The 27,300-nt window shown below is 63.3% G+C and overlaps 1 protein-coding gene across 1 annotated transcript; it reads right to left on the bottom strand.

The window, feature by feature from the left end:
• Positions 1–147: 147 nt before the first annotated feature.
• Positions 148–26,849, bottom strand: Myo15b (myosin XVB). Its single transcript, XM_048365905.1, is given in 62 exon segments — positions 148–365; positions 484–624; positions 777–910; positions 1,085–1,218; positions 1,373–1,494; positions 1,639–1,784; positions 1,880–1,976; positions 2,093–2,170; positions 2,304–2,398; positions 2,495–2,610; positions 2,693–2,766; positions 3,935–4,011; positions 4,394–4,466; positions 4,561–4,624; positions 4,737–4,888; positions 5,200–5,384; positions 5,483–5,594; positions 5,752–5,893; positions 5,985–6,103; positions 6,223–6,341; positions 6,439–6,514; positions 7,598–7,657; positions 7,800–7,912; positions 8,304–8,523; positions 8,610–8,697; positions 8,796–9,060; positions 9,132–9,254; positions 9,384–9,465; positions 9,690–9,881; positions 9,976–10,085; positions 10,228–10,326; positions 10,479–10,560; positions 10,658–10,734; positions 10,822–10,922; positions 11,177–11,338; positions 11,849–11,921; positions 12,058–12,236; positions 12,323–12,558; positions 12,659–12,754; positions 13,784–13,914; positions 14,055–14,112; positions 14,344–14,400; positions 15,558–15,651; positions 17,009–17,172; positions 17,349–17,466; positions 18,967–19,091; positions 19,167–19,212; positions 19,291–19,406; positions 19,583–19,660; positions 20,837–20,962; positions 22,533–22,664; positions 22,770–22,865; positions 24,136–24,268; positions 24,355–24,413; positions 24,535–24,648; positions 25,171–25,332; positions 25,413–25,606; positions 25,609–25,694; positions 25,782–25,885; positions 26,122–26,218; positions 26,444–26,518; positions 26,685–26,849. Coding segments are annotated over 61 exon segments (7,041 nt in total). The 5' UTR covers positions 26,503–26,518; positions 26,685–26,849; the 3' UTR covers positions 148–287.
• Between the last annotated feature and the right edge of the window lie 451 nt (positions 26,850–27,300).

The following is a 27,300-nucleotide window of genomic DNA, read 5'->3' as shown; positions in this document are numbered from 1 at the left end:
TGGGGCCTGGGTGGGCGTCGCCCTTAGCCGGGCGGCCTGGACGCCCGGGCCACCCTCCAGACGCCCGGGCCGCCCTCCAGCATGCAGCCCCACTCTGGGCCATCATCCCCAGAAACGCGTGTGACTTCTTTTCCCAGTTAAAGTCACAGCGGCAGCCCCTGCCTTGTGGCTTCCGCTTGAGTGACGCGGCAGCCGGTTCCAGAGCAGAAGCAAGCGCAGACGAAGCCAGCACCCGAGGCAGAAGGCAGACCGGGCCCGGGAGGGGCCTCCCCGCCCCCGCCGCCCCCTCAGTTGGGGCCCGGCCACTGAGGGGAAGACGCGCTGGTTTCCATCAGGAAGATGATGGTGTGCTGCAGCTCCCGGGCCTGCCGGGAGAAGGTGACTCGGCGCGGGCTCCCCGCGGCCAGCTCCGGGCAGCGCCGGTTGCGGGGGGAAGCCGCTCACGACCTGCTGGTCAGGGGGAGCAGCCCCCTGGCCTCTCACCTGTGGCAGCTCCACCCACATGGTCTGGGGGCTGAGCGCCGAGCCGTAGTTGAGCTCCAGCCCGGGCGGCCCGTTCTCCTCCAGCGGGCTCAGCAGGTGCAGCCGCTGCAGGTCCTTCAGCTCCACGGAGCAGCACGGTTTCTGGGGAAGCAGCCGCAGCAGAGCTTGGCCCTGGGTTGTGGCCAGCGGGGAGCGGCCTGAGGGGCCTGGGGGGGCTGCTCTGGGGTGTGGCAGGAGGGGAGCGACCTGAGGGGGGGTCTCGGGCCTCCCTGGGGGGCAGAAGCTCTGCCTACCTGGGAGCTGGGGTCCATGAGGACCAGGTGTTGGCGGCTGAGCCCCAGGAGGACCGGGCCAGGGAGGACCATCTTGCTCGCTCGAAGCACCACGTACACAGTGTAGCCAAAGAGGGGCAGCCGCCTTGCGGCCTCTGCGGGCAGATGAGGGCGCGGGCACCATGTCCGCCAGGAGCCGCGGCCTCCCTACTTTGCTCCCCAGGGCAGATGAAGCGCAGACAGCTGTAGAAGCTTCTTTGCGCCCCCCCCACACCCCTTTCCTCCTGAGCCTCGAGCCTCTACCCCAGCCCCCCTTGTCCCCCACGCACGGATGAAGCCGATCTGTGCTTCCTGGGGGCCGTAGTCCTTCAGCCGCCGCAGCTCCTGGCCCAGCACGCTCTTGATGGCCGCCATGTTCACCTGCCAGTGCAGCGGCTTGGGTATATAGGCCAGCAGGTCCTGCCTAGGACACACGGCCCGGGTCAGGCCCCCGAAGCTGGCCCTCGCCCGCCGTGGGGAGGACTCGCCAGGGCGGGCGGGCGGCCAGGGGCAGGGCGGCCCCCGGCCAGTGCCCAGGCGGGAATGAGGGGATGGAGGAGCGGGCCGGGCTCACGCACTCGGAGGGGGCGCCCGCGCCCGCGCCGGCCCTGCTGAGGTGCTGGAGGGCGGCCAGCCGAGCAAGCTGAGCCTCGGCCTGGGCGCCAGCCAGCAGCTTCCCCTGGAGGTAGTCGCGCAGCACCTGCGGGAGAGGCCGAAGGGAGCCTGGGTCCCAGCCCCTGGGGGGGAGGCCGTAAGGGGCGCCTGGCCGTGGGGCTGATCAGGGCCCTGGGTCTCCGCCCCCCGCGCGGGGGCAGGAACCACAGCCGCCCCGGCAGAGGCGGACCTGGCCGTAGTGGGTGCTGATGTAGGTGGGGTGGTCGAAGTGCAGCGGGCTCTCCCAGCCCAGCCGCCGGCTGTGCAGGCTCGCGTCCGGCCCCACCACCACGCTGTTGAGGTACTCGTGGGGCCGCAGGGGCCGGACCAGGTCACCTGCGGGAAGAGCTCAGGCCAGTGCCGCCCCGGCCCACCCTCTGCCCGCCCCCCGCATCCCAACGGCCCCCCTCCCCTCCCCTCCCCCAGCTCACCTTCCCCTTTGATGAGGAAGAGGGCAAACTCCTGCACTTCCTGAGGGTCCGTGATGCCCATCTGCCCGCATAGCTCCTCCAGTACTTCTCCCGCCACCTGGGCGCATGGACGGGGCCATGACGGGGGGGTGGGCTGGGAGATGACGGAGGACCCGGGACTGAGGCCCATCGCCGCTTCCCTTAGAGCGCCCCGCCTCCCGCGCGCACGCGCACCGTGAAGGTCTGGATGTTTGTCCTGTAGTCCACGCCGCCGGGCAGGTGAACGAGGAGCACGCGGACTGCTTGCCCTTTCTGTCGGGGGGGGGGGGGGGGGGTCCGTCACCAACAGTCTCCCAGCTCGCTCGGTCCCATGAGTGTTGCCCTCCCCCCATCCCAGGGGAGCCGCAGAAGTCCCATCTGCCCCCCCACCCCCCCACCCCCGTACCAGGAAAGCCTGCATCTCGCCCGGCGGGGGCAGCTGCTTGCGGCCCCCGTATTTGACTGTGTGCTGGAGGTGCTCCTGACTGCTCCGGGCCAGCTCTGCGGGGAGCCAGAGTGGCGGGTTTGCCCGGGTCCCCCTGGGCCCCCCCCCCCCCAGCCTGCGAGGCCCCGGGCCCCCCCCCCCCCGCCCCGCACCTTGGCTGGGGCCCGCCTCCTGCAGGAACTTGGTCACGTAGGGCATCAGCGTCGGGGAGGGGAGGAAGAAGCCCGCGAGGAGGCTGAGGAAGCCCCAGCCCCGGACGCAGCGCTCCCTGCGGAACAGGAACAGAGAGCCGGCCTCGGCCTGGCGAGCCGCGCCGCGCCGCCCCCCCCCCCACCCCCGCTTCTACTCACGGCTGGGGGTGTCCCGTGACCTGTTTGATGACCTGGCAGTACATCTCATCCCGGAGCTGCTCCTCCCGGCCCAGCTGTCGGGGAGGAAGGCCAGGTGAGCAGGGCAGAGCCGCCCCAGCCGGCGGCCCAGCTACTCAGGAGGCTGAGATCTGAGGAGCACAGTTCAAAGCCAGCCTGGGAAGGAGAGCCCGTGAGACCCTTAACCCCAATTAACTACCAAAAAGCCAGAAGTGGAGCCGTGGCTCAAGTGGCTCAGTGGAGAAGCTCAGGGACTGCCTAGGCCCTGAGTCCAAGCTCCAGCACACGTGCACACACACGCGCACGCGCGCACACATGCGTGGCAGCCTCTACAGTGCCGGGGTGGAACACGGCCTCGCACGCGCTATGCAAGCCGTGTAGCAGCGAGCCCCGCTCCAGCCCCGCTCGCGCTCTGCATCGCTTCCTCAGCCTTGTAGCCCTAACCGGCTCCTCGGCCTGTGGGCTGCAGGGCCCTGAGCCCTTCCACGCTCGTCCCCCCGACAGCTCCCGCGTGTGCCTCCAGCCCCGTCCTCCGGGAAGCCCGGAGCCCTCCACGCAGTTACTAACCTCAGGGCTCACAGTGCCAGAGCAATCCTCCCATGGCCCAGGGTGGCCCCGGCGCCATGCCCACCGCGGGCGCTGGCCGCCTCGGAACCCCTGCCCACCTCCCCACCCGCTCACCTGGGATCACTGTGGCTCCCCCCTGCCCCCGGGCCCCCCCCCAAACCTCCACAGCCACAGTGTCTAAAGTGTAAGGCAAGTGTGATTCCCACCAGACAGCCCTCAGCGTAGGAAGAAGCCAAGTCCCGCGCCCTCGCTCTCCCCATCTTCCACTCCTGCTCGCTGGCTCCGTGCCGGCCTGGCTGGCGGGCGCTGAGTCTCGCCGGGGCGCCTGCCTGGGCCACCTGTTCCCGCGTCCAGAGCTCATTTCCTCCGATCTCTGCCTCAAAGCCACCTCTGTGGTACCCCCTTTCTCCGCCTGAGTGCTTCCCCGAGGTCCCTTCCCTCCCGGTTGCACAATGTCACCGTCGCCTGACGTCTCCTCCTGTGCACTGGGCTCACAGCCGTGTCCCCAGCAGACAGCAGGCCCTCAATCCATGCTTTTGAATGAGTGCAAGGAAGAGTGATCAACGAAAGGGGGCGGGGAGGTCCCCGTTCCAGACCCAGGCAGGACAGGAAGAGGCACTCGGGGCCCAAAGCCTCCCGCTCGCAGAGCTTGCTCACCTTCAGCAGCTCATAGAGCAGCTCCAGCTCACCCTTGCTCCGGGGCTTCGACTGGTCCCCCATATACTGCATCAAAGCTGCAGGCAGGAGGCGGGCGTAGTAATGAGGCCTGGCCCAGCCACCCGAGCTCTGATGCGATACTCTGCAAACACTCTTGTGCTAGGCACACATCCCTCTCCGGCTTTACCGAGGAAATAGGCTTTGAGAAATCCCAAGACTGCCCAAGGCCAGACGCAGGGCATGGTGCCAGGCGGGCCCACCCATCGCCTTCCGATCCCAGATGCCATACAGTGCACAGGGTGGGTGGGAAGAGAAATGGGGCAGGACTGCGGGGTCCAGAAGCTACCCAGAGTCCGCAGATGGGAGTGGGGTTGGGTAGAAGTGGAGGAGGGGAAGCCAGGTGCCCAGGTCCCCCGGCACCTTGTGGACACAGGAACCAGGCTGCCCACTGCCCCTTACCCCGGAAGCCCGCCGCGGCTTTTCTGCTAGTGTCCTCATTGCTGATATCGATGAGTGATTCCTGAATGGGCGTCTGTGACCAGAAGGGCTGGGCTGTGGGTCCGGGACTATGGGGGTGGGGTCAAAGGGCAGATCCATGGGCCCCCTCCCCCTGTCTGGGCTCTTACCTTGGTGTACTGCACCAGACTGGCCGTAGTCATTCCCTCAGAACCTCCTCCCATCTGATCCGGCCTGGAGGGGCGGGGAGCAGAGGGGAAGAGAGCCCTGCTTGCTGGTGGAGATGGCGCGGGGGGGGGGGGGGCCCACTGGGAAGGCTGAGGACCGGCAGGCCCAGGGCACTCACAAGGCGTGAGGCTTCCGGAAGTAGTGCCGGGCAAATTCCTGCATGGTGTAGTTGTGGGATTCAACGGACAGGGGGGCGTAGACCGCAGAGGAAGGCAGGCTGGTGGCCTCCGAGTCGTCACTGTAGGCTTGGCTCCAGGGATGGGCAGGGCGCTGGGAGCACAGAAAATCTGGTGCCATCCAGTACCCACCAGCGCGTCCCAGAGCTGCCATCGCTAGTCCCCGACAGCAGTTAATACCAGAAACCAGCAAAGTCAAGATGGTTTATTGAGCATTTCTAGGGCAGCGTGGGGCGAAATGCCACATGGGAAGCAGAGGGGTGTAGGCCCCGTCCCCTGCCCACGGGGGGCTTACAGGCTTGCGGAGGAGACAAGGCAAGAAGTCAGGAGAGTCCAGGGGAAATAGCAACACGCTGAGAACCCGGGGGCCACTTCCAGTGGTGCTTAGTCAGTCCTCCCCTTTACCTCTCCTGACTTCCTCACTTCCGAGGCCCTGTCCCACTGAGCTGGCTCCCGGGGCTGTGTCTGACTCTTGCGCTGACAGCTGTCCCTCGGCTCCGGGGAGAAGGAGAGGTCGGGAGCAGCGGCCGGCTGCACCAGGTCGGCGGGAAAGAGCCCAGATCGCCCTCCGACGGAACCGAACTGCCAGCCTAGAACGCATCCCCGAAAGACGGCTCAGCCCTCCCCCCTCTGCCCGCCTGGGGCCCTCTCCACGGGACCCCTGCCGGCCTGGGGTGGGGTGGGGTACCTGGCTCGAGAGTGGTGACGGGCAACAGCTTGATGAGATCCCCACGGTGGAAACTGAGGAGGCTGTGGTCGTCCGTGATGTAGCTGCGCAGAGCGATGACGTAGCCAGAGCCCTGCGGGCGGATGAGGGGGCGAGGGGGCTAGAGTCGACATCTCCGTCCTCCCGACCCCCGGGACTCCAGAGACCCAGCCTGAACTCCCACCCCAGCCTCGGGGCGTCCAAACAGGGTGAGAGAGGTTGGGGATCCTCGCTCCCCGGCCCCCGCTGACCTTCCTGAGCTCGCCCAGGTACTGCTCCACCATGCTCTTGACGGCCCTGGCCCGGGGCGTGTGCAGAGCCAGCTGCTCGCTCTTCAGTGCCAGCTCCAGGGTGGAGCCGCCCCGGCACTCCACGCCCAGCACCTGGGCAAAGCTGCGCGCGGAGGCGGAGGGTTTGAGCTGGGGGGGGGGAGTGGCCTTTCCACGGCGCCCCCCCCCCCAGCTCGGGCCCCGGGCCGGCTGACCTGTAGGAGCAGAGCGTCTTCAGCTGCTGCACGGGGGAGCTGGGGACGCGGAGCACCTTGAGGAGCCTCAGCCCTCGGTGGGACACAGCCAGCAGCTGGACGTCACTGCCACTCTCGCCCTGCCGGGAGGGGGGAGGGGGGAGGGGGGAGGGGGCCTCAGGCAGGCTCCTGGGTCCCAGCGCCGCCCTGGATGCCCGGGAGCTCATGTTGTCTCCGATCACCCCCCAGCGTCACTGACCGAGACGGGGAAGATGCGGGAGAAGTAATTGGCCCAGTTGTCGCGGGCAGCCAGCACGATGCGCTTCTTGACGCTGTCCTCAGCCGAGGCCAGGGAGTCCAGGCCCACCTCCAAGACTCCTGGGGGACGGGAGGGGCCCAGCCCCCCTTCAGCCCCCGAAGCACAGTGCCCTCCGGCCCGTGTCCTCCCCGAGCCCTCCAGCCCCCAGGCCTCTACCCAGCAGGTCCTTCATTCTGTGGCGCTCCTCTGGAGAGATTCGGATGCAGGACTCGGCAAAGGTGTCTCGCAGGATCTGCCGGCAGAGCCCAGGAGTCACCCAGAGCCGCGGTGGGCGCGCCCGGAGGGCCCGCTAGGGGGCGCTGCGGCAGGCTTCCAAGGCCAGGGCTACGTTCACACCCACCGTGGCCCTTCCTCCCACGCCTTGGGTGCCTGCTCCCCTGCCCCGGCCTCTCCACCCCAAGCCCCTACCGGCTGCTGCAAGTGACTCCATATTGACTACGCACCTTCTACCTGGCACTAAGGAGGCACTGGGCAAGGGTTTTTTTTTTTTTTTTTTTTTTTTTTTGGCCAGTCCTGGGCCTTGGACTCAGGGCCTGAGCACTGTCCCTGGCTTCTTCCCGCTCAAGGCTAGCACTCTGCCACTTGAGCCACAGCGCCGCTTCTGGCCGTTTTCTGTATATGTGGTGCTGGGGAATCGAACCTAGGGCCTCGTGTATCCGAGGGCAGGCACTCTTGCCACTAGGCCATATCCCCAGCCCGTGGGCCAAAGTTACTGTCAGGCGCCAGTGGCTCACACCCGCCTGTCATCCTAGCTACGCAGGAGGCTGAGCTCTGAGGATTGTGGTTTGAAGTCAGCCAGCCTGGGCAGTAAAAAAGTCCCTGTGAGACTCTTATCTCCAATAAACAGAAAAAAAAAACAAGTGGCACTGTGGCTCACGTGGTAGAGTGCTAGCTTTGAACACAAAGAGGCTCGGGGACAGGGTCCAGGCCTCGAGTTCAAGCCAAAAAATAATAATAATAATAAAAAGCAGCAAGCTGGGCAGTAATGGTATCCACCTGCAATCCCAGCTGCTTGGGAGTTGGAAGTAGCAGGATATGACCCTTTAGGCAAAAATGCTAGACCTTATCTAAAAATAACAATAATAATAATAAAAGCAAGAAGGGCCAGAAGCATAGCAAATGGTAAAACACCCATCTAAGTAAGCACAAAGCTGAGCTCGCACTCCTGCTCCTCCAAAAACCCGAAGCAAGCCCGCAACAGCCACAAAACCACCGTGCTGCCCTGAAGGGGGCAGAATGTGGCCAAGGGGGCAGCGGGTCCCCTCGGGGCTGGGTCTACAGACGCGGCGGGCGGGCGGGCGGGCGGGGCTCCCACCTGCTCACAGAGAAGCTGGAGGCAGTAGGGATGGCTGAAGTTCTCCCGGGGATAGAACACCTGGAGGAGGACACGGGAGAGCCGAGCTGGGGCTGGCACGGCCTTCTCGGCCCACCTCTGCGGGGACTGGAAGGCCAGCCTCGAGAGGGTGGGGGGCGTGGGGGGGGTGTTCCAGGCTGAGGCCCCGCCCCCGGGCCCCCACCTCCTTGCGCAGGAACAGCTTCCAGCGCGCGCTGGCGTAGGAGAAGCACACGCTGCCGGAGGGCGTCAGCAGCTGGGTGGAGACCCCTCGGTCCTCCATGGGCTCCTGCAAGGCTGCAGGGGAAGGCGGGGGGGAGCGGGAGACCCTCATTCCTGCCTGGCTCTCGGCCTCTCCTGCCACCTCGCGCTTGCCCTCTGAACCCTCTCCTGCCTTCCTTGCTGGCTGTCACTTTTCTAGTGTCCCTGACCATGGCAGCCTCGGCCACTGACTCTGTCGGCCTCTGAGCTGTCAGATCTGCATCGAGGGCAACACCCTGTGTGTCAGGCCCTCGGTGCCAGACAGGCCACCCCCCCCTCCCCCCGGTGCCTGGGCCTTGCCCTCCGCAGGAACCCGGAAGCTGGGCCTCCTTGGCCACCATGGCTCCAAAGTCCAGCAGGCTGACAGCCGACTTCAGCCCCGTGGCGGTGGCTTCAGCCGTGGGGCTGGGGGGGGGGGGGTCCTCACCACGAGGCTCCGCTGAAGAGGTCCCGGGCTCCTCAGGCGGAGGCAGTGGGGGTGCCGGCGGAGGGGGCGGTGTCTGGGCTGTGGGTGAGTTGGGGCCAAACAGATTCTGAAGAGGCCCCTGCTTTTCCTTGATGGAGGTGGAGGGCCCGAGGCGAGGCTGGGCCTTGGGCTTTGGAGCCACCGCGGGTGGGGGACCCTTCTCTAGGTTGGGGGACGGCATCTGGGAGAGACAGGGAAGGCACAGGGGCTGAGGATGAAGCCCAGCCCGTGTTCCGGAAGCGAGGGGAGTGGGGAAAGGGGGCGCACCCATGGCGGGGACTGGGCTCCGTGTATCCCCAGCTTGGCCAGGGCCTCGTCCTTCGGGTCGTTCCTCTTCAGGAAAGTTTTGGGAGGCCTTGTAGGGGAAAGAAAAGGTCACCAGGTTTGGGGGGGGAGGGGGTGGAGACACACTTCCTGGGGAGCGAGGCGGGCCTGGCCCTCCCTGGGGCCCACCTGGTGGGCTGCACGGGCACAGGGACGGGGCCCGGGCGGCTCTGGTACATGCGGATGATGTTGCGGATCTCCTTGCTGGGTTCTGGGCGCTGGGCGCTGCGGGGCCTGGGCTCCCTGGCCGGGGCTGCCGCGGCCTCCTCGGCTGGCTCCGCCTTGGCCTCTTTGGCAGCATCCTTGGCTGGCTCCGCCTTGGCCTCTTTGGCAGCTTTATCCGCACTTTGTCTCAAGGGCTTCTTCACAACTGAGGGAGGAGGAGGGGAGGGCGCTGACAGAAGAAAGAGGAGTAAACACTATGTACAAGTTGGGAGTTCCTGGGTCCCTGCCCAGCTGTCCTACCTGATCTCCGTTCCTCTTGCTCCTCTTCCTCCTCCTCCTCCTCCTCCTCCTCTGTCTCTCCCCCCTGGGGGATCTGGACTTTGGGCGGAGATTTCACCAGCTTCACCTTGACCTGTTGTTGTCCTGTCAAGGTTGTACATGGCAAGGTGTGTCTGTCACCCACACTTGCCAGCAGCTCCACCCATGGCCTGGCCCTGACAGTGGAGCAGAATGTACCCCCTTGTCCCAGCCAAGCTACCCCAAGCACCCTACCCATCTTCTGGAAGTAGTCTCGTTTCTGCTGGAAGCTCTTGGGGTGGCCAGGCCTGTGTTCGGCTTCCTCTGAGAAGTCCTCCTAGCGGAGGGAAGAGGTGAAGAGCCAGGCAGCCCCCACAGCACCCTTCCCACCCCTTCAGTGAACCTTGCGCATGCCACCTGTGAGTCTCCCCTCTGCAGCCTGGACCCCACCGCCCACGCCCCAGGGCCCCACTGCCCCCACCCCAGGCCCCCACCACCCACACCCCAGGGCCCCACCTCCCACACCCCAGGGCCCCTGCCCTCCTGGCCTTGGCTCCTCACCCTCAAGCAGGCACCCGCGGGCTCTGGGTGGCTCTCTGTCTCCTCGCGAGGGGCGGGGGGCTTCTTGTGCTTGGGGGGAGCGGCCGGGGGGGGCGTCTGGGAGGCAGCTCTGGAGGCCTGCACTTGGCGCTGGCGCTGCTGGCTCTGCTGCTCCAGAGACAGGCTCATGGCCTGGGTGGTCATCTGCTGGGCCTAAAGGAGTCGGAGTGGGGGGGGGAGGCCTGTGAGCGCCCACGCCTGCCGGCCCCCCCACCCCCCGGCAGCCCAGGGGCCTCGCCACTCTTACCAGGATCAGCGCCTGCTGGTTGATAAAGTTCTGTTGCTGGACGGCCAGCTGCCGGCTGTCCAGGCCGGGAAGCAGGGGCTGCGGCGGCGGCGGCGGCGGCACCATCATGGCTGTGAGAGGAACCGGGAGCCACGGACGGTGAGGGTAGCGGGCAGGGGCAGGCTCGGGGCTCCCTGCGTCTTCTGGACCCTTGGCAAGGAGCCGGCAGCTGCTCTCCTGGGCAGGGACCCTGGTGCCCTAGGCCAGGCTTACCTGGGATGGCAGGGACTGGACCCATTGCTGGCATCATAGGCATTGGCGCGGGCACCATGGCCGGCTGGTACCCGGGCATCTGCATCATCCCTGGGTATACTGGGGAACAGGGCCTCCCGGGTGAGTCTCTACGGGGGGGCCCCCTACCTCCTCCCTCCAGCCCTAGGCATTGGCCACCAAGGTCTGGCCAGAACCCCCATTCCCAGCTGCCCGAGGGCTCCCACGCCGGAGAGACCCGGGCACGCACTTACCCATGGGGTAGCCCTGCTGCGAGGGTCCCACGGAGCCCCCTCCCTTCATGCGGCTGCTCAGAGCCCAGCCTTGTTCCAGATCCTAAAGGGACAGAGGGTCAGGGCTAGGACCTGGGAAAGACAGAAGAGGCAGCAGAGGCCCCGGAGGGGGGGAGGGGGGAGGGGGAGGGGGTACTCACACTGAGGCCGGGGGTGAGGACGGGCTCAAAGAGGTTGTCCAGGAAGCCATCCAGGCTCCCAGAGGTCCGGGCCTCCCCTGTGGGGTGGGGATGGGTGGGAGTGTCCTGGCCAAGGTGGCACAGACGCCACCCCAAGCCTTCTGCGGAACCCCGACTCGCCTTACCTGGGTGATTTCTGCCCGGCAGGGTTGGGGCGGGGACTGGCGGGAGCCCCGGGGGCAGCGTGGGGGCCTGGATGCCGGGGGCCGGGGGAATCTCCTCCGCTCTGCAGAAAAAAACATGGTACCTACCTGGTGGGGGGAGGCTACCAAGACTGGGGGAGGGCACCCAGAATGAGAGGGAATGTGGAGGCTGCTATGGGGGTGGACCCCCCTCCCCAAGAGGGATGGACGCAGAGGCTCCGGGGGGGGGGGCTAGGCCTGTAGCAACACCCACACGTCCAAAGTGTTGACAGGGTGCCCTGTGGGTCGCCAGCTGGGAAAGGGGCAGGCTGGGGACGGGGTGTTGGGCGGCACCTACAAGTCCAGAGGAGTGATGGGGTAGCTGGGGGGTCCGGCCGGGTCCCCCGAGTCCTCCATCTGGCCGATTAGGTCCAGCACAAAGTCGCAGCCAGCCAAGTCCTGCCAAGCGTCCTCAGCATGCAGTGACACGGACCAGCCACGCGGGGGCGCCTCCAGGCCTCTAGGTGGGACAAGGGCGTGCATGCGGTCCCGAGACCCTCCGAGGGGCAGGCAGAGGGCACGGGGCCGCTGGGAGAGGCCTGGGGCAGGAAGTCCGGAGGCCTTTCCGGCCCTTGGCCTGTGTCTGAGCTTCGGGGGCCGGTGGCTCGGACAGCAATATTTGAAGATCACTCCCCGATTTGAACATGGCTCTTCTGGTTATCCCACGCTCAGCCCTGACCTGTGGAGCTAGAATCTGGACTCTGTTCTTTTTCTTTGTTTGTTTGCTTGAGAGCAGAACTTGAACTGGGTCCCTGACGCGTCCGCTCATGGGCTGGCATTCCGTCAGCATCCTCCATCTCGAATCCACAGCTTGACCCTAGCTCACGTAGCCTAAAACCCCTTCGCGTCCGGCTCCCCAGGGAGCAGCCCGTGTCCCCAGCCCTAGGGGGGCGCTGGGAAGGAGGGGGGGGGGCTGGGAGGACAGGGCAGGGCAAGGGTCAGCCCCACCCCCATCCTGACCCCCCCATACCTGCTCTGCAGGATCCACCCAGCAAACTGCTCTCCCGTGGTCCAGGACTCCACCTCTGCCGAGAAGCACTCTTCTGCGGGGGGGGGGGGGGGGGGGGAGGACCAGGGTGAGGGACTCAGGAGCCTCCAAGGCAGGGCAGAGGGCGAGCAAGGTCCCGGCCTGGGGCAGGGGAAGGGGCTTGAGGTGGCCCGCGGGGTGGTGGCCATCACCATGGAAGGTGAAGACGTCCAGCGCCATGCGGCCCCGCCGCCAGCCGGCCTTCCACTCGAGCTGGGTGGGGGGGTGAGCCCGGGCAGCCCCGGGCGCCAGCGGCGTCTGCTCCAGGGCTCCCAGGAGTTTGTGTTGGCACAGGGCTGCCATGCCCTTGGGGGCCTGATCGGACACAAACCTATGGGAGACAGCACGGGGCCGCTTGTAAAGTGGGGTGGTCCAGGGACTCCCCTCCCCCCTCCCCCCACCCACCGCACTCCTTACTTGAGCAGCGGCTTCTGCAGCGCGGGCGTGGGGGGAAAGGCGCTCAGCAGGACCGCCATGAGCGCCCAGCCCCGCTGGCTCTGCTGCTCATCCGGGTTACGCCAGAGTTGGGCCACCAGCTGGCTGAAGAGCTCGTCCCGGAGCCCCGGCCGGCGCAGCCCCTGCCGCAGCAGGTACACGCCCATCGTGTGCTCCTGCCAGGGCTGCAGGGCCCCGTCCCCCAGGAGCCGCAGCATCTGAAGACACAAGAGCCAGGCCAGGGCAGGGGGGTGGGACCCTGGGGGGGGGGCCTGCAGGGCCTGCCCCGCCCCCCCCCGCCCTGAGGGGGTCACTCACCACCTTGTTGATCTCCAGAGCAGGCTGAGGGGCCTCCCCCTCCAGCCGGGTCAGGGGCCTGGTCAGCGGCTGCCCTGGGCTGGGCAGACACGGCTCCTGCAAGGAGGGGGTGCGACCTGCATGAGGACGGTCCTGGGGGGCCCTACAGAAGCATGGGGTCCCACGAGAGGGGCTGGCGCATCAATGCTGGGTCCTGGGGCTTGAACTCTGGGCCTGGGCGCTGCGCCTGAGCTCTGCAGCTCACGGCTAGCGCTCTACCACGTGAGCCACGGCGCCGCTTCCGGGTTTCTGGTGGCTCGCTGGAGAGGAGAGTCTCACAGACTTTCCCGTCCCGGGCTGGTTTGACAACCACAATCCTCAGATCTCAGACTGGAGTCGTTAGGATTACAGGCGTGAGCCACCGGTGTCCGGCATAAATGACTTTTTCAGATGGGCATTGGTGGCTCACACCCGTAAACCTAGCTACTCAGGAGGCTGAGATCTGAGACTCTTGGTCCAAAGCCAGCTCTGGGAAGACAACTAAGAGACTCTTATCCCCAGTGAACCAAGAAAAAAAAAATAAGCCAGAAGTAGAGCTGTGGCTCAAGTGATAGAGCGTGAGCCTTGGGCTGAAGAGCTCAGGTACAGCGCCCAGGCCCAGAGTTCAAGCCCCATGACTGACAGAAAAAAGAAGAAGAGCAGGAGGCCAGCCTGGACTACACGAATGAACAACCTCTTCCCGTTGACTGCCCACCGCCAGGGCAAGCGCGGCCGGCACTGGGCGGCTCCCCCTGCGTTAGTCTGCGGGCACGGACACGCGCATCCCAGGATGGACGTCCCTTGTCAGTGATGACAACACTGAGCTGCCACCATAGGGGCGGTTTTGAATCCCGCTTTCGTGTTTTACTCTATTCTGGGCCATTTCTCCTTGCCCTTAGATTATTACCGAACGACATGACTTTAAAGGCGGAGCGACGCCAAGGGTAATAGCCAAGGTGTGTCTTCGGACGGTATGGTGAGATGGTTGAGTTTATTGCCCAGCTCTCCTCGCAGCCCTGATGGCCACGGAGGGCGAAGAAAACACAGAGGCCCTGCTTCGGCCAGGGAGCGGCTGGGCGCAGGAAGGGGTTAGGCCCGGGGTCCCACCTGGAAGCCGGTGGAGACGAAGCTGGAGAAGGGGAACTGGTTGATGTCTGCTGGGAGAGTCAGGCTGGGCCGGGCCGGAACCTCGGGGGGCATGGACTCCTTGATCATTTCAGCCAGCACATCCTGGTGGCCTGAGAGTGGACGAATACCAAGAGGCGGCCCAGGGACACCCCATCAGCGGTCAGCGCCCACTTCTAGAGAGCCTGGGGGGCGATGGAGGGGGGAAGGGGGAGCCCTCCCAGAGCCGGGGATGGGCGCTGGGGAGACTCACCTTCTGCCGCCCTCAGCATGGCGGCCAGCTCCGCCGGGATCTCCAAGCGCCCCAGATCCTGGTGGAGAGGGAAGGCGCGTCACCCCCAGGACAATCAACAGCCCTCCAAAAACACAAGGAGCTCCCCCAGAGTCTCCCAAGGGAGAGCCACGGACACCCCTCGTCCTCTCCTCTGAGGTAGCACACAAAGGCCGGGAGCCTCAGAGCACCCATCTCCCTCCCCCCACCCCCCACCCCCACCCAAGCCTCATACCCCACACAGAACCCCGGCTCCCTCCGCGCCTCCTACCATGTCTGGCCCCTTCTCCCAGGCGCCTCCGCGGTGCTGGCCACGCCAGTGCCCGAGCTGAGGGGAAGACGTGGGAAGAGATGCCATCTCCCCGTAAGGGGCTACCCGGGGAGCCGCTCCTGCCCCCCGGAGGTCCTGATGCCAGCCAGCCAAGGAAGAACACAGAGCCAGACGCGCAGGCCGCCAGGGAGCGGCGGTCCCCACTTGCTGCCTGCCCGGCTCCTCACTGCAGACGTCACTGCCCGGCCGTCCACTAGGGTGCCAGGAAGAGAGCAGGAAGGGAAGAAATGGTCCCAGAGGGCAAACTCCAGCCAGGGAGGGGCCGGGCAGGGGGGCAGAGAATGGGCGCCGACCTTTGAGCTGTTTTATGACCCACAAATGGGAGTATCTGAGTATCGGGCAAGAGAGGGAGCAGGAGGGGCCTCCAGGGGCTGGAAGGGCTGGAGGGAACCCCGCATGGGAGGGGAGAGGCGGCAGCCAGGTGCTGGGGGCTCACATCTGTGACCCTGGCTCCTCAGAAGGCTGAGATGTGAGGATGGCATATCGAAGCCAGCCCAGGGAAGAAGGAAAGTCCACGAGACTCCAAGCTCTACACACTACAAAAGCTGGAAGTGGAGCTGTGGTTCAAGTGGTAGAGAGCTGACTTTGAGCCCAGAAAGCTCAGGGACAGTCAGCGCCCAGGCCCAGAGTTCAAACCCTAAGACTAGACCAGAATAAGAAAGAGAAAGAGAAAGGGGGGGGAGGAAAAGGGAGGGGGGAGGGAGAAAAAGTGGGAGGGAGGGGAAAGGAAAGGAAGGAAGGGAAGGGAAGGAAAGGAAAAGAAGGAAAGGAAGGAAGAAGAAAGGAAGGAAGGAAGAAAGAAAAAAGAAAGGAGGGAAGGGAAGGGAAGGAAGGGGAAGGAAAGGAAGGAAGGGAAGGAAAAAGAAAGGAAGAAAGGAAGGAAGAAAGAAAAAGGAGAAAGGAAGGAAGGAAGAAAAAAGAGAAAGGAAGGAAGGAAGAAAGGAAGGAAAAGAAAAGAAAAGAAAGGCAGTGACCCGTGGGACCCCGGCTTGCCCTGGCGAGTCAGTAAGAGGGGAGAGCACTGTTCTCTGAGGCTTCCGTCCTTGTGGGGTGATCTGGGGGGGTATCTCAGGACCCAGTCCCCTGGGCCAGCTGAGGCTGGCTGGTTGGCTTCTACCCCAGCCTCCCCCCACCCCCCACCCCCGGCCCCACACCTGCAGTTTCTGCCGTCTGTGGAGCAGGGGCCGGGCCACCAGGAGGACGGTGCTCAGCTGTCCCAGAGCTGCCCGGCGCCGGAGGTACCGCTTCCTGGAGGGTGCAATGAGTGACGGTGAGCAAGACGCCTCCAAACCTCCACCCCCCCACCCAGCTGGGCGCTGCCAGTCCGGTGGCTCACGCTGCAATCCTAGCTACTGGGAAATTGAAACCTGAGGACGACGGGTGTTTGAAACCAGCCTGGACAAGAAAGTCTGTAAAACTTTTACCTCCAATTAACCACTGCAAAGCCAAAGAGCTGTGACTCGAGTGGTAGAGAGCCAGGCTTGCGCAGAAAAGCTAAGGGACAGCATTAGGGCCTTGGGTCCAAGCACCAGAACCGGTCCCCCACACACAAAAGCAGGAAGCAGAAAACTTCTAGCCATCTCCTACCTGGCGCCAGAATCGTCTAATCCTAAGCCCCTGGTGCTGGACAGGAACGAGGAAGAGCAGGACACTACCGAGTAGAGAACAGTGACCCGCGAGGCAGCTCAGCAAAGGGGATTAAGGTCTGACTCGGGCGCCAGATTGTAAGGTTCGAATCATTTTCCTCCTCATTAGTAACTGGGACCTTGGATAAACAGTGTTCTCTCTTGTAAAATTTATAAAACAATATCATGCCGAGTGTTCTATTATCCTGCCTACTCAGGAGGTAGAGATCAAGAGGTTCCTGGTTCCATGCTATCTTGGGCAAATAATAATAATAGCAATAATGTCTGAGAGACCCCCCTCCCCATCTCGGTAGAGAAAAGCTGGATGTAGTGCGGCATGCTGGTCATTCTTGCTATAGCAGGGAGTATAAAACAGTAGGATCCTAACTGGGCACCTGTGGCTCACACCTGTAATCCTAGCTATGCAGGAGGCTGAGATCTAGGGATTGTGGTTTGAAGTCAGCCCAGGCACGCAAGTCTATAAGACTTTTATCTTCAATTAATCACCAAATTTTTAAATTAAATAAAAAGAACTACAAGCGGAACTGTGGCTTAAGTGGTAGACCACTAGCCTTGAGTGAAAAAGGGGCAAGGCCCAAGCCCTGAGTTTGAGCCGTAGAACTGGTACCAAACAAAAACACGTTAACCAGAAAGGATGCGTTACAGTAGGGCAGGTAGGTAGAGTATGAAAGTTGGCCGTAAGTCAGGACAGGAGGAGCCGGCATGCATGGCCTTCCGCGCTTGCCTTTTGCTGGAACCTGCCGTGGCGGGCTTGGGTAGCGCCGGCAGGAAGGAGCTTCCCGCGCTCAAGTTCAAGCACAGGCCGTGTGGGTAACGCGGCAATGCCTTCCAGACCGTCTAGAGCTGAACTGGGACTTGCCTTGAGACCCTCCCCCCCATCTCCCCAACCTGGCCCTACTACCTTTGAAGAACTGCCCACTCGCCCGCCCACTTCAGCCCTGGGCTCGGCGCCTGCCCACCTGGCCTGGAGCCCGCGCACTCGGGCCTGCATGCGGGGCAGGAGGCGGAGGCGCTGGCGGGAGATGCAGACCCGGAGGCCGCGGTGCAGCGCGAGCAGGGCCTGGGCGCGGCGCTGGGCCCGGAGCCTCTCCAGCTGCTGCCAGCCCTGCTCCTGCAGCAGGACCTGTGGGCGGAGGTGGGCGGGCTGGCCGGCCATGGCCGCCCGCCCCCCGCGCAGCCCCATCCGGAGGCCCAGCCCGCTGAAGGACCCGCCAACCCGGACTCGGCCCATTTGCCCCCCAGCACACGGTTCCTCTCCATCACGCCTGCACCTCTGCTTGTAAGGACCTCCGTGCTCACCTGGGTGGCTCCCAGGTGAGAGAGGGGCGACTGTGCTCCCAGCACCCGCGCGAGGATGGTGCCACACCTTTCGCGGTCACAGACGTCTTCCTGCCCCTGTGTCCCCAGGGCCCGGAACCTGTCCAGGGGTGCAGAGGCGAGGTGAGAGGTGGGAGCAGCAAGCACTTCCTTTTGTGCCTGTTTGACACCCCTCCCTTTGTGTGTGTGTGTGTGTGTGTGTGTGTGTATGTGTATTGCCAGTCCTGGGGCTTGAACTCAGGGCCTGAGCACTGTCCCTGGCTTCTTTTTGCTCAAGGCTAGCACTCTGCCACTTGAGCCACAGTGCCACTTCTGGCCATTATCTATATATGTGGTGCTGAGGAATCGAACCCAGGGCTTCATGTATACAAGGCGAACACTTTACCACTAGGCCATATCCCCAGCCCACTCCCTTTGTATTTATTCAGTTTCAGGATCACTCAGCAATTTTGGAAGCCCCAATGGGGCCCGGAGCCCAGCTGGGCAGGTGGGAGCTTCCGCTTAGGATGAGCAGATCCCCAAAACACTGCGTGCCAGCGGTGCCATGAGGCTGGCTCCTCGAGGAAGAGGCAGGAAAGTGGCCCTGCTGCTTCTGTCTGTCCTGGGGGCCTCGTGACCGCCCCCCATGGTAGGTCTCAGGCATGGCTGAGTAGGTGGGGGTACACAGCAGCCAGAGCGACTCGACAGACCACAGAGAGCCCGGGTCAGTGCTGAGGGTCTGCTCTTCAGTGCCACACACAGCCTGGGACTGGCTCGGGGCTTCCACAACTGCTGCCCTAGTGCCAAGGCCAACGCAGCCGAGGCCCTCTCTCTCCAAGAGCAGTTCAGAGCCAGCTCCAACCAAGCTGACAGCACCCACGCTGGCTTTGAACTGTGATTTCAGATCGCAGCCTCCTGGGTAGCCGGGAATCACAGGTGTGAGCCCCGGGCTCCCAGAGCCTCCAAGTCTCTGGGCTCCTCATCCTCACTGTGACGCTGTGGAACCCACCCCTGCCGCTGCCCTGCCTCAGTGTCTCCTGCCCTTCTCCCCTCTGAAAGGCTCTGCTCCGCTCTCTGCGCCTCCCTTCCGGTCTCACTGCTTCCGCCGCCAGCACTTCCGGGACCTCCCGCTTTCCCTCCCCTCAGGAGCTGCAGGCGCAAAGCCCACCTCATCTCAGCCAGGGGCTGCTGGGTAAAGGGGGCCGAAAAGAACAAAGGGATGGGCTGGGAATGTGGCCTAGTGGTAGAGAGCTTGCCTCGTATACATGAAGCCCTGGGTTCGATTCCTCAGCACCACATATATAGATAATGGCCAGAAGTGGCACTGTGGCTCAAGTGGCAGAGTGCTCGCCTTGAGCACAAAGAAGCCAGGGACAGTCCTCAGGCCCTGAGTTCAAGGCCCAGGACTGGCAAAAAAAAAAAAAAAAAAAGAGAGAGAGAGAATAACAAAGGGAGAGAGAGAGAAAGAGGAATGGAAGGAAGGGGAGGCTCAAAGCTAGGCCCAGGGCCCAAGGAAAGTGGGTTCTTCTTCAGCACGTCTGCCGGGCATACCCGCTGGGGCCCACCCCACCAAGCCCGCCTGAGATGCTGGGGCCTCGGCCACCCTGCCCTGGGGCCTTACCTGACCAGGAAGGCCTGGAAGGGCACTCGCACGGGGAAGTGGGCACTGCGGGCGCCTACGGCCTCCAGGATGCCAGCCTGGTGCAGCTGCTCTGCCACGTGTCCCACGTCGAAGAGGCCTGGGAGCTGCGGCCAGAGACAGCAGTACGTGTGGGAGTCCATGGGGGGGGGGCGGCGGGAGGAGGGGAGGAGGGAGCTGACCTTTCCGGGGTTAGGGTTCAGGCACTGGATGACGTAGATGCGGTTCCTGCATGAGTGGAAGAGGAGGCACTGAGCAGACCCCCCCCCACCAACTTCTTGGTGGCGCCCAGGGCACCGTCCTCACCTGCCCAGCTGCGACAGGAGGTCCTCCAGAGCCTGCTGGAAGCGGGAAGCCAGAGTGGCTTTTCCCGGCCTTCCCAGTGCCTGGGGCTCTGCATCCCGGAACAGGCTGCCCACGAGCTGCAGGGCGAGGTGAGGCTGAGCCCGGCTCCCGTTCCCGCTCTGGGGAGCAGGCGGGTCGGCCCTTGGCATCAGCACACCGGCAGGCTTGGCAGAAGAGGCCGGGTGGGGGCGGGGTGCGGGGGGGGGGTGCCTGGGGCAGGGGGGTGCCTGGGGCAGGGGGGGTGCCTGCACACCTGCAGCTGGCTCTGGCAAAGCATCTCCACCGCAGCGGGGTCCAGGTGGTCCCGGTTCTTATGTAAAAATTTGTGAACCTGCAAGAGAAGATGGAGGTGGGGAGGGAAGCCAAGCAAGAAGAAGGCTGGAGTGGACCAGCTCCCCAGTCCAAGCCACTGGTTAATAATGATAACATTCCTCCTCCTCCTTCTTTTTCCTCCTCCTCCTCCCCCTCCTCCTCCTTCTCCTTTTCCTCCTCCTCCTCCTCCTCCTCCTCCTTCTCCTTCTTTTTCCTCCTCCTCCTCCTTCTTCCTTTTCTTCCTCCTCCCCCTCCTCCTCCTTCTCCTTCTTTTTCCTCCTCCTCCTCCTTCTTCCTTTTCTTCCTCCTTCCCTCCTCCTCCTCCTTCTTTCTCCTCCTCCTCCGCCGCCTCCTCCTCCTTCTTCCTTCCTCTTCTTCCTCCTCCTCCTCCTCCTTCTTCCTTCCTCCTCCTCCTCCTCCTCCTCCTTTCTCCTCCTCCTCCTTCTTCCTTTTCTTCCTCCTTCCCCTCCTCCTCCTCCTTCTTTCTCCTCCTCCTCCGCCGCCTCCTCCTCCTTCTTCCTTCCTCTTCTTCCTCCTCCTCCTCCTCCTTCTTCCTTCCTCCTCCTCCTCCTCTTTCTTCTTTCTCCTCCTCCTCTTTCTTCCTTTTCTCCTTCTCCTCCTCCTTTATCCTCCCTCCTCCTCCTCCCTCTTCTTTCTCCTCCTCCTCTTTCTCCTCCTCCTCTTTCTTCCTTTTCTCCTCCTCCTCCTCCTTCTTTATCCTCCCTCCTCCTCCTCCTCCTCCCTACAATTAGAGCATGGCACCCCCTCCAAGGAGCCATGATTCTCCCCACTTCAAACTTCCCTGTACACCAGGCTCCAACCCCTAACCGAGGGCCGGGGGTCCAGCCTTCCCGACAGACATGGAACTCAGGAGGGGAGAGGAAGGTTCATTCAGTGTCAGAACGCCTCAGCCTTCCAACACCATTAGAAGACAGATTTCTGTGCCCATTTCCCGGATGAGGACAGGGAGGCTCAGAAAGCGCAGTGCACTGCTGGCTCCGGGTCCGCGCTCTGCCCTCTACCTCCCGCCGGGTCCCGAGGCTCTCCCTCCTCCACCCCATCTCAGCAAATCACGCTCAGAACCGGGCGGGGCCTGCGGGCCAGGGCCAGGCTTCGGAGGGGAGCACTTGCTGGAAGACTCAGCGCAGGAGGCCACACGAAGGCCACCTTGCCTCCCGTCCCTGGGATCGGATACCTGGTAGGTGACAGGCCCGGCGTCATGGCGCACAGTGAAGATGGGCAGGGGCAGCTGGGGCTTGGCGTAGCAGGGGTGGTCGCCGTGGTGGTAGTGGCACTTCTGGAGGAACGTGTGGTCTGTGGCCTGATGGGGAGAGGCTGCTCGTGCCATTCCCTGCCGGGACCCCCTGAGCCGCACCCAGCCCTTTTTTCTTTAGTTTATTTGCCTGTTTGTTTGTGTCTTTGCCAGTGCTGGGGCTTGAATTCAGGGCCTGGCCTCTGTCGCCAAGGTTCTCTGTGCTCAGCACCACTTCTGGCTTTTTGTGTCTATGTGGGGCTGAAGAATCGAACCCAGGGCTTCATGCACGCTAGGCAAGCGCTCTACCGCTAAGCCACCTTCCCAGCCCCTTAGTTATTTTTCAAGCAGGGTCTTGTGTTTCTACTCAGGCCAGCCCAAAACACAATCCTATCTATACTTCTCATATAGCCAGGATGACAGGTACCCCCGTATCGAGCTTTTATTGGTTGAGATGGGGTCTTGAGAACTTCTTTGCCCAGCTTGGCCTGGACCGGCAATCTTCAGCTATGTCTCCTGAGCAGCTAGGGTTACAGGGATAAGCTATTGTGCCCAGCTTAATGACTTAATTTTGAGCAATCAAGTACCGTTCCAGAGTCAAATAGCCTCAGGCTCTGCAGCCTCTTCAATCAGCACTAGCTTGTGGAGGAGGCCTGACCGGAGTGGAGGAAAATGGGGTTCAAGGGCTTTAAAACAAACATAGTGATCATTCCTATGAGTACAGCCCCACAATTACAGCTTCTAAACAAGTTTTGAAAGGTCCCTTTCAAAACCTAACCCAGGTAAGAGGTTATTTTATGGCACCAATGAATATGTTGCTGTGTAGCAAGAAACACAAGGAACCCTTCAGACAGGCCCAACCCACCCAGAGCTAGTCAGAACTCAGAGGAAAATGTGTAAGTTGATCTGCTGCAATGTAACTGCACTTGGATACAAGTGTTGGGAGAGAAAGTGGGAGGAGGTGGCAGTGAAATACAATGTAACACTTAGGCCTGAGGGGCAGAAGGCTATTGGGAAGTGATATATAAACTGGTGGCTTGTGCCTGTAATCTCAGCTACTCAGGAGGCTGAGATCTGAGGATCGTGGTTCAAAACCAGCCTGGGCAGGAAACTTTTTTTTTCTTTTGCTGATCATGGGGCTTGAACTCAGAGCCTGGATGCTGTCCCTGAGCCTCTTTGTAGTCAAGGCTAGTGCACTACCACTTGAGTCACAGTGCCATTTCCAGCCTTTTCTGAATTGTTTATTGGAGATAAGAGTTACACACACACACACACACACGCAGGCACGCACACACACACGTGACCGGCATGAGCTATACCACAGTTCTGAGGTTTGTCCTCTCTTGATTGGAGGCCTGAGTGATGCCTGACCTGTTCGCGTCGTCACAAGCTCCGCGCAAGTCCCCATGGCTCTGCCCACCAGACACTCTTGTCCCCTTTCTGTGGCAAGGACTTGAGGAGCTCAGACGCCAGGGCGGGGAGGCAGCGTTGAGGGAGGCCAGGCCTCTTCCCCGTGGCCGTTCCTTCTCAGGCTGAATGCACCCGGTAGCTTCAGTGCCCCCCCCTCAGGTCGCCCTGGCTGCCCGGGCCTGCTCTCTGTTCCTGACGGGGCTGGGGAGGGGCCGCGCCCAGGCCTCACCTGGGGCAGCCACGTCTGGGCGTCCAGGAGAGTCAGGAGGCCGTGGGGTCTGTCCAGCAGGAGGCGCAGGCAGGGCTCCCTCAGAGGCTGGGCCAGGGGCGCCCAGGGCAGCAGCTCTCGCCCGCACTCCTCCTGGTTGTTTTTGTTTTGTGTCTTGGTGGGGGGACTCACCGACCCTCCCATTTTGTAGATAAGGAAACCGGGCCTCCGAAGGGCTGGGCTCTGGGCTCTGCTCACCTCCTCCTGGGCCCGCAGCTTCCGGCGGGAGAAGAGCTGCAGCCGCTCGCTGGCCAGGTTGCTGCACAGCTGCTCCAAGCCGTTCACACGCAGCGCCTGCAGCACGCGCGCAGTCAGGAGGGCCGGGCAGGGCGGGGGGGGGGGACTCGGGGAGCGGTGGCCCCCCAGGGTCCAGTTCAGACCCTGCCGCCGCTCCGGCCGCACTGCGTGCCCTGGAGGCTGTGCTCCCCCGGGGGGGGGGGGGGGCGGCTGGAAGGTGCCTCTCCTGCTTGCTAGCGTGCCAGTGTGTGACTTACATACTGTCGGCCCCAGGCGGCCCCCTCCAAGAAGCCTCTGGCCTTCCCCTAACTAGTCTCAGCACTCCACTCCAGTGCAGCAGAGAACCCCCTTCCAGCAGCAATGAGCGCCCCAAGACAAGAGTGCACATGCGTACACATGCCCTGGGGGGGGGGGGGGAGAAGAGCGTGGTCCCCAGGGACATGCCGTGGAGAGCAAGACCAACGGGATGAGGAGGGGCTACAAGGGGAGGCCGCCTCCTCTCTCTCCAGCCCCCTCTGTGCTGCCTCAAGGAAGTGAATCTTCTGGAAAAGGGTGCGGAGCTCAGGACGATTTGGGTGACTGCTTTTGCACTCCCCTGTTGGTGTGTGGGAGGCGAGGCTGTGGGCAGACCTGTCTCGAGGCCTTCCATGACTCTGCAAGGCCAAGCGGGCCAGAAGTCTCTACAGGCAATGACAGGACAGGAGGGAACAAGGCAGACGGTCCCTATGGAGCATGTGGAGGAGGGAACAAGGCAGACGGTCCCTATGGAGCATGTGGAGGAGGGAACAAGGCAGACGGTCCCTAAGGAGCATGTGGCTCTCTCGGGGGACCATTCCTGGTGATAGGTCCCACAAGAATTCCTCCTTTACAAATGTTGGCCTCAGAGAGGTCACACAGGGAGGGGTGGCAGAACTGAAGTCTAGAAGCTCTGGCGTTCCCGGAGTGCCTGCCTTCCCACAGGAAAACAGCGCGGCCTGGCGCTGGGGCTTAGGTGGATTGTGACCCCTTCCCCAGGGGAGCCGGGAGGGCCCAGGACACCCTGTCAAAAACATGCAGCTGGCTAGGCACCGGTGGCTCCCGCCTGTAGTCCTAGCTACTCTGAGGATCACAGTTCAAAGCCAGCCCGGGCAGGAAAGTCCATGTGACTCTTATCTCCAATGGACACCAGGAAACCAAAAGCGGCGCTGTGGCTCAAAGTGGTTGAGCACCGGACTAGCCTGGAGCAAAAATAGAGCTCAGGGGCAGCGACTCAAGGGGAACAGGAATCCCCCCCCCCCGGAAATTTATCGTCAAGGTGAGATGGGCACCCCGGGGGGGGGGGTGTGACCTCAAAGCCATAGGCGTCCACGACAGTGAGGCTGCCCACGCTGCCGCCCTCCGCGGGTGGAGCCAGCCGCGCGTTGATCCTCCCCAGAAGCCAGTTGAAGAGCCGCGAGTACAGGGCTTTGGCCAGGGCGTTCCTGCAGGGGCCGGCCGTCCGTGAGCCTCGCGGGACACGGCACCGGGGCCCGCCACGCGCGGCGCTCCGGACCCCGGGGGCCGCCACCTGGCATCGATGGCGCTTTCCACCGGCAGAGATCTCAAGACCCGGCCGTAGGGTGTTTCCTGCAGGCCGGGGCGGCGTAGGATGGGGCCTCAGGCCCGGGATCTAGCCTCGATGATCACCCAGGCTGTACCCCACCGCCACCGCCCCCCCCCCCCGTTTCTTCAGGACCCCGGGGCTCACCATGACCCTCGTGGTCACGGCTCCCTCCAGACGTTCCGGCGGCACCTGCAGCAAGCGGGCTGCTGTGTGGATCTCCGCCCAGCTGGACACGGCGGCCACTTCCTGGAACTCCCTCTGGACAGACGGGGTGAGGGAGGGCCGCTGGGGGGAGGGCCTCCCCGCCTGGGCACAGGCAGGGATGTGCTTTGGGGCAGCTTCCCTGGCACCCAAACGGATGAGCACGGGGGAGATCGGGGCTGGGGTGAGCCGGGCTCCAGGTATGAGTCCTGATTGTTCTTCCTCACTAGGCGGACAGCTCTAGAAAGTTCTTTCCCCACCCTGAGTCTCCACTGCCTTATTGCTCAAGGGGAACGGATGCCTCTCCTGTCATGGGGCTGTCATGAGAACTAAAAAATGTACCAAGCCATTTGCAGAGTGCTAGGCACAAAATAACCGCCAGTCAGCGCCAGTCTTCCTGGGGGTGGCCCCGGCATGGGAGGATTACAGAAGGGCTCCGGCTCTGTTTTCTCATTGCTGTCATGGCGCTCTGCCTGCCTTAAGGCAGCTCAAGGCTTTGCAGTTTCCCAGACTCAGTTCACTGCCCCGATGGCTCAAACCGCCCTTGCCCACCCGGCGTGCCTACAGGGGGAAGCCCACCTCTGAAGACGAGAAGCAGATGTTGCCCAGATGTAGGACGGTGGCCAGCACAGTCCACACTGTGGTCAGCTCCTCGGGGCACAAGCCCAGTGCCTGCAGAGCCTTCGCCAGCTCTGCGAAGTCCTGCGCTTCCTCCTTGCCCTGGAGCCTGCAGGCTCGGCCCTGCAGCGCACGGCGGGCTAAGGGTCAGGGCCTGGCAGCACTGCCCCCCCGTCCCCCCCCCCCGAGGGCCTCGCCTCCACCTGGTTAAGGTAGTGGTAGGTCTCTGGTCCCTGCAGGGAGAGCTGCTCGTGCTCCGTGGGGCCCAACCCCGCCAGCATCTCATAGAACACATGGAAGCTCCGCTCCGCCTGGGCCTTGGGACGAGGCATTGGCTCAGGGACAGAAGTGGTCCCCTCCCCCCACTCCGTCCTTCCCACTCCAGGACCCGGGGCCGCGCCATCAAGAGGATGCCTCTTACTTGGAACACCACTCTGGAGGTCTCGAGCAGATACTGTGACACCGAGGCTCCCACGACGGCCTCCCTGTGGGCACATGGGAGAGGGGACAGTGCCCCCGGACAGTTCCCAGGAAGGGTAGCCCGGCACCGTGCCCCAGGCCCCATGGCTCACTGCTGCAGGTGGAAGCCGAAGACCTGGCCGAAGCGGCTGGCATTGGCGTTCAGGATGGTCTTGGCGTGGGCAAAGCTGCTGAGCACCCGCAGCACGCTGTCCAGCTGTGGGGGGAGGGGAGCTGCCAAGTATTCCCGGGGTAGCAGTGGCACAACCCCCGCCCCATTGGCTGTGCCACACCCGTGGGTGGGGGGGGTGGTGAGTTTCATGAGAAGAACCCCGTCCTCAGCCTTGCAGTAGGCAATGCCTGCTCCCCAGAGAGAAGGAGAGCTCCTCTGGGATCCCTGGGAAACAGTCACCCATCCCCTGGGAGGAGAGAGCTTCCGGTGCGGCCCTTTACCTGGCACCCTCTGCCCCCCGTCTGCTTCTGTTCCAGGCTGCTGAGGAACTGCACCATCTTCCTGGCAGCTTCGGTTTTCCCCGAGCCACTGTGCCCACTGCAGAGAGGGGGAGCCAGGCCGATGGAGGTCAGGAGGGGCTCCAGGAAGGAACGTGCGCACTTCCCCACTGAGCCCAGGCAAAGAGAAGCGACCCAGGAGCACCAGAGCTGCTTCCAGAAGGGCCCAGGACTGGGCGTCTCCAGCGCAGGCCTCACACACCTCTACCCGACTGGCCCTAAGGGGAGCCCAGAGTTTCAGACAAGCAAGGCGGCCAGCACTTACGCCAGGAGGATACAGGGGTCCTGCCCAGCGCCCTGAGACAGGCCATAGGCTGCTGCCATGATGGCATAGATGTGTCTGAGAAGGAAGGTGGGAGGGTCAGCTGGCTGCCCAAGATGGGCATCTGGAGGCCCTCGTGGCATAGGCAGATGGAGCCACAGAACCTGGGCCGTCAGTCAATGGGACATGCAGGGCCTGGATGTCTGGGCGTCAAGCCCAGGGCCAAAGGGTCAGAGTCACATACGGGGAGGGGTTGGGGTCTTCTTGGGATGGTAGCTGGCCAAGACCTCCGGTAAGAAGAGAGGCACAGGCTGGTGGGGATTCACAGCAAGCAGGAGGGGTCCCCGAAGGTCTAGGGAAGAAAGCACAAGCTGTCAAGGGGACCAAGCAAAGGAATGGGAATGGGGAGCCCAGCAGGAATTCAGAAAGAGCTAGTTCACCACCCAATCGAAGGACAAAGAGGAAGAAGGTTGGGGGTAGGTGGGGGGAGAGCCTTCTGTCCCCAGGGGAAAGGCAATCCAGACCACCATCCCTCTTCCCCCATTAGCCCCCATACGTAGATGCGGCCCAGGTGAAATCTCCTCTTGAGGCACAACAGCACCGAGCTGTCACTCACCAGCCTGTGGGGACAGCAAGTTAGGGAGTGGAGGAGTCTGGGGGGGGGGAAGGTGGGCCCAGGCTCGCTCTATCAGTGGCTGCAGGGACATCTGGGACAAAAAATAAATAAATCATTCACCTTCTCAGAGCCTTAAAATAGGGCTGGGCTTTGGGTATGCAATTCCCAGCCCTGAGGAGGTTGAGGCTGAAGGATCACAAGTTTGAGGCCAGCCTGGGATACAGATTGAGACTAGTTCAAAACA

The sequence above is a fragment of the Perognathus longimembris genome, chromosome 17 (assembly GCF_023159225.1).
Source record: "Perognathus longimembris pacificus isolate PPM17 chromosome 17, ASM2315922v1, whole genome shotgun sequence".
NCBI classification, from domain to species: domain Eukaryota; kingdom Metazoa; phylum Chordata; class Mammalia; order Rodentia; family Heteromyidae; genus Perognathus; species Perognathus longimembris.
Note: the sequence above shows the minus strand (reverse complement) of the source record. Positions and strands in the feature narration are given on the sequence as shown.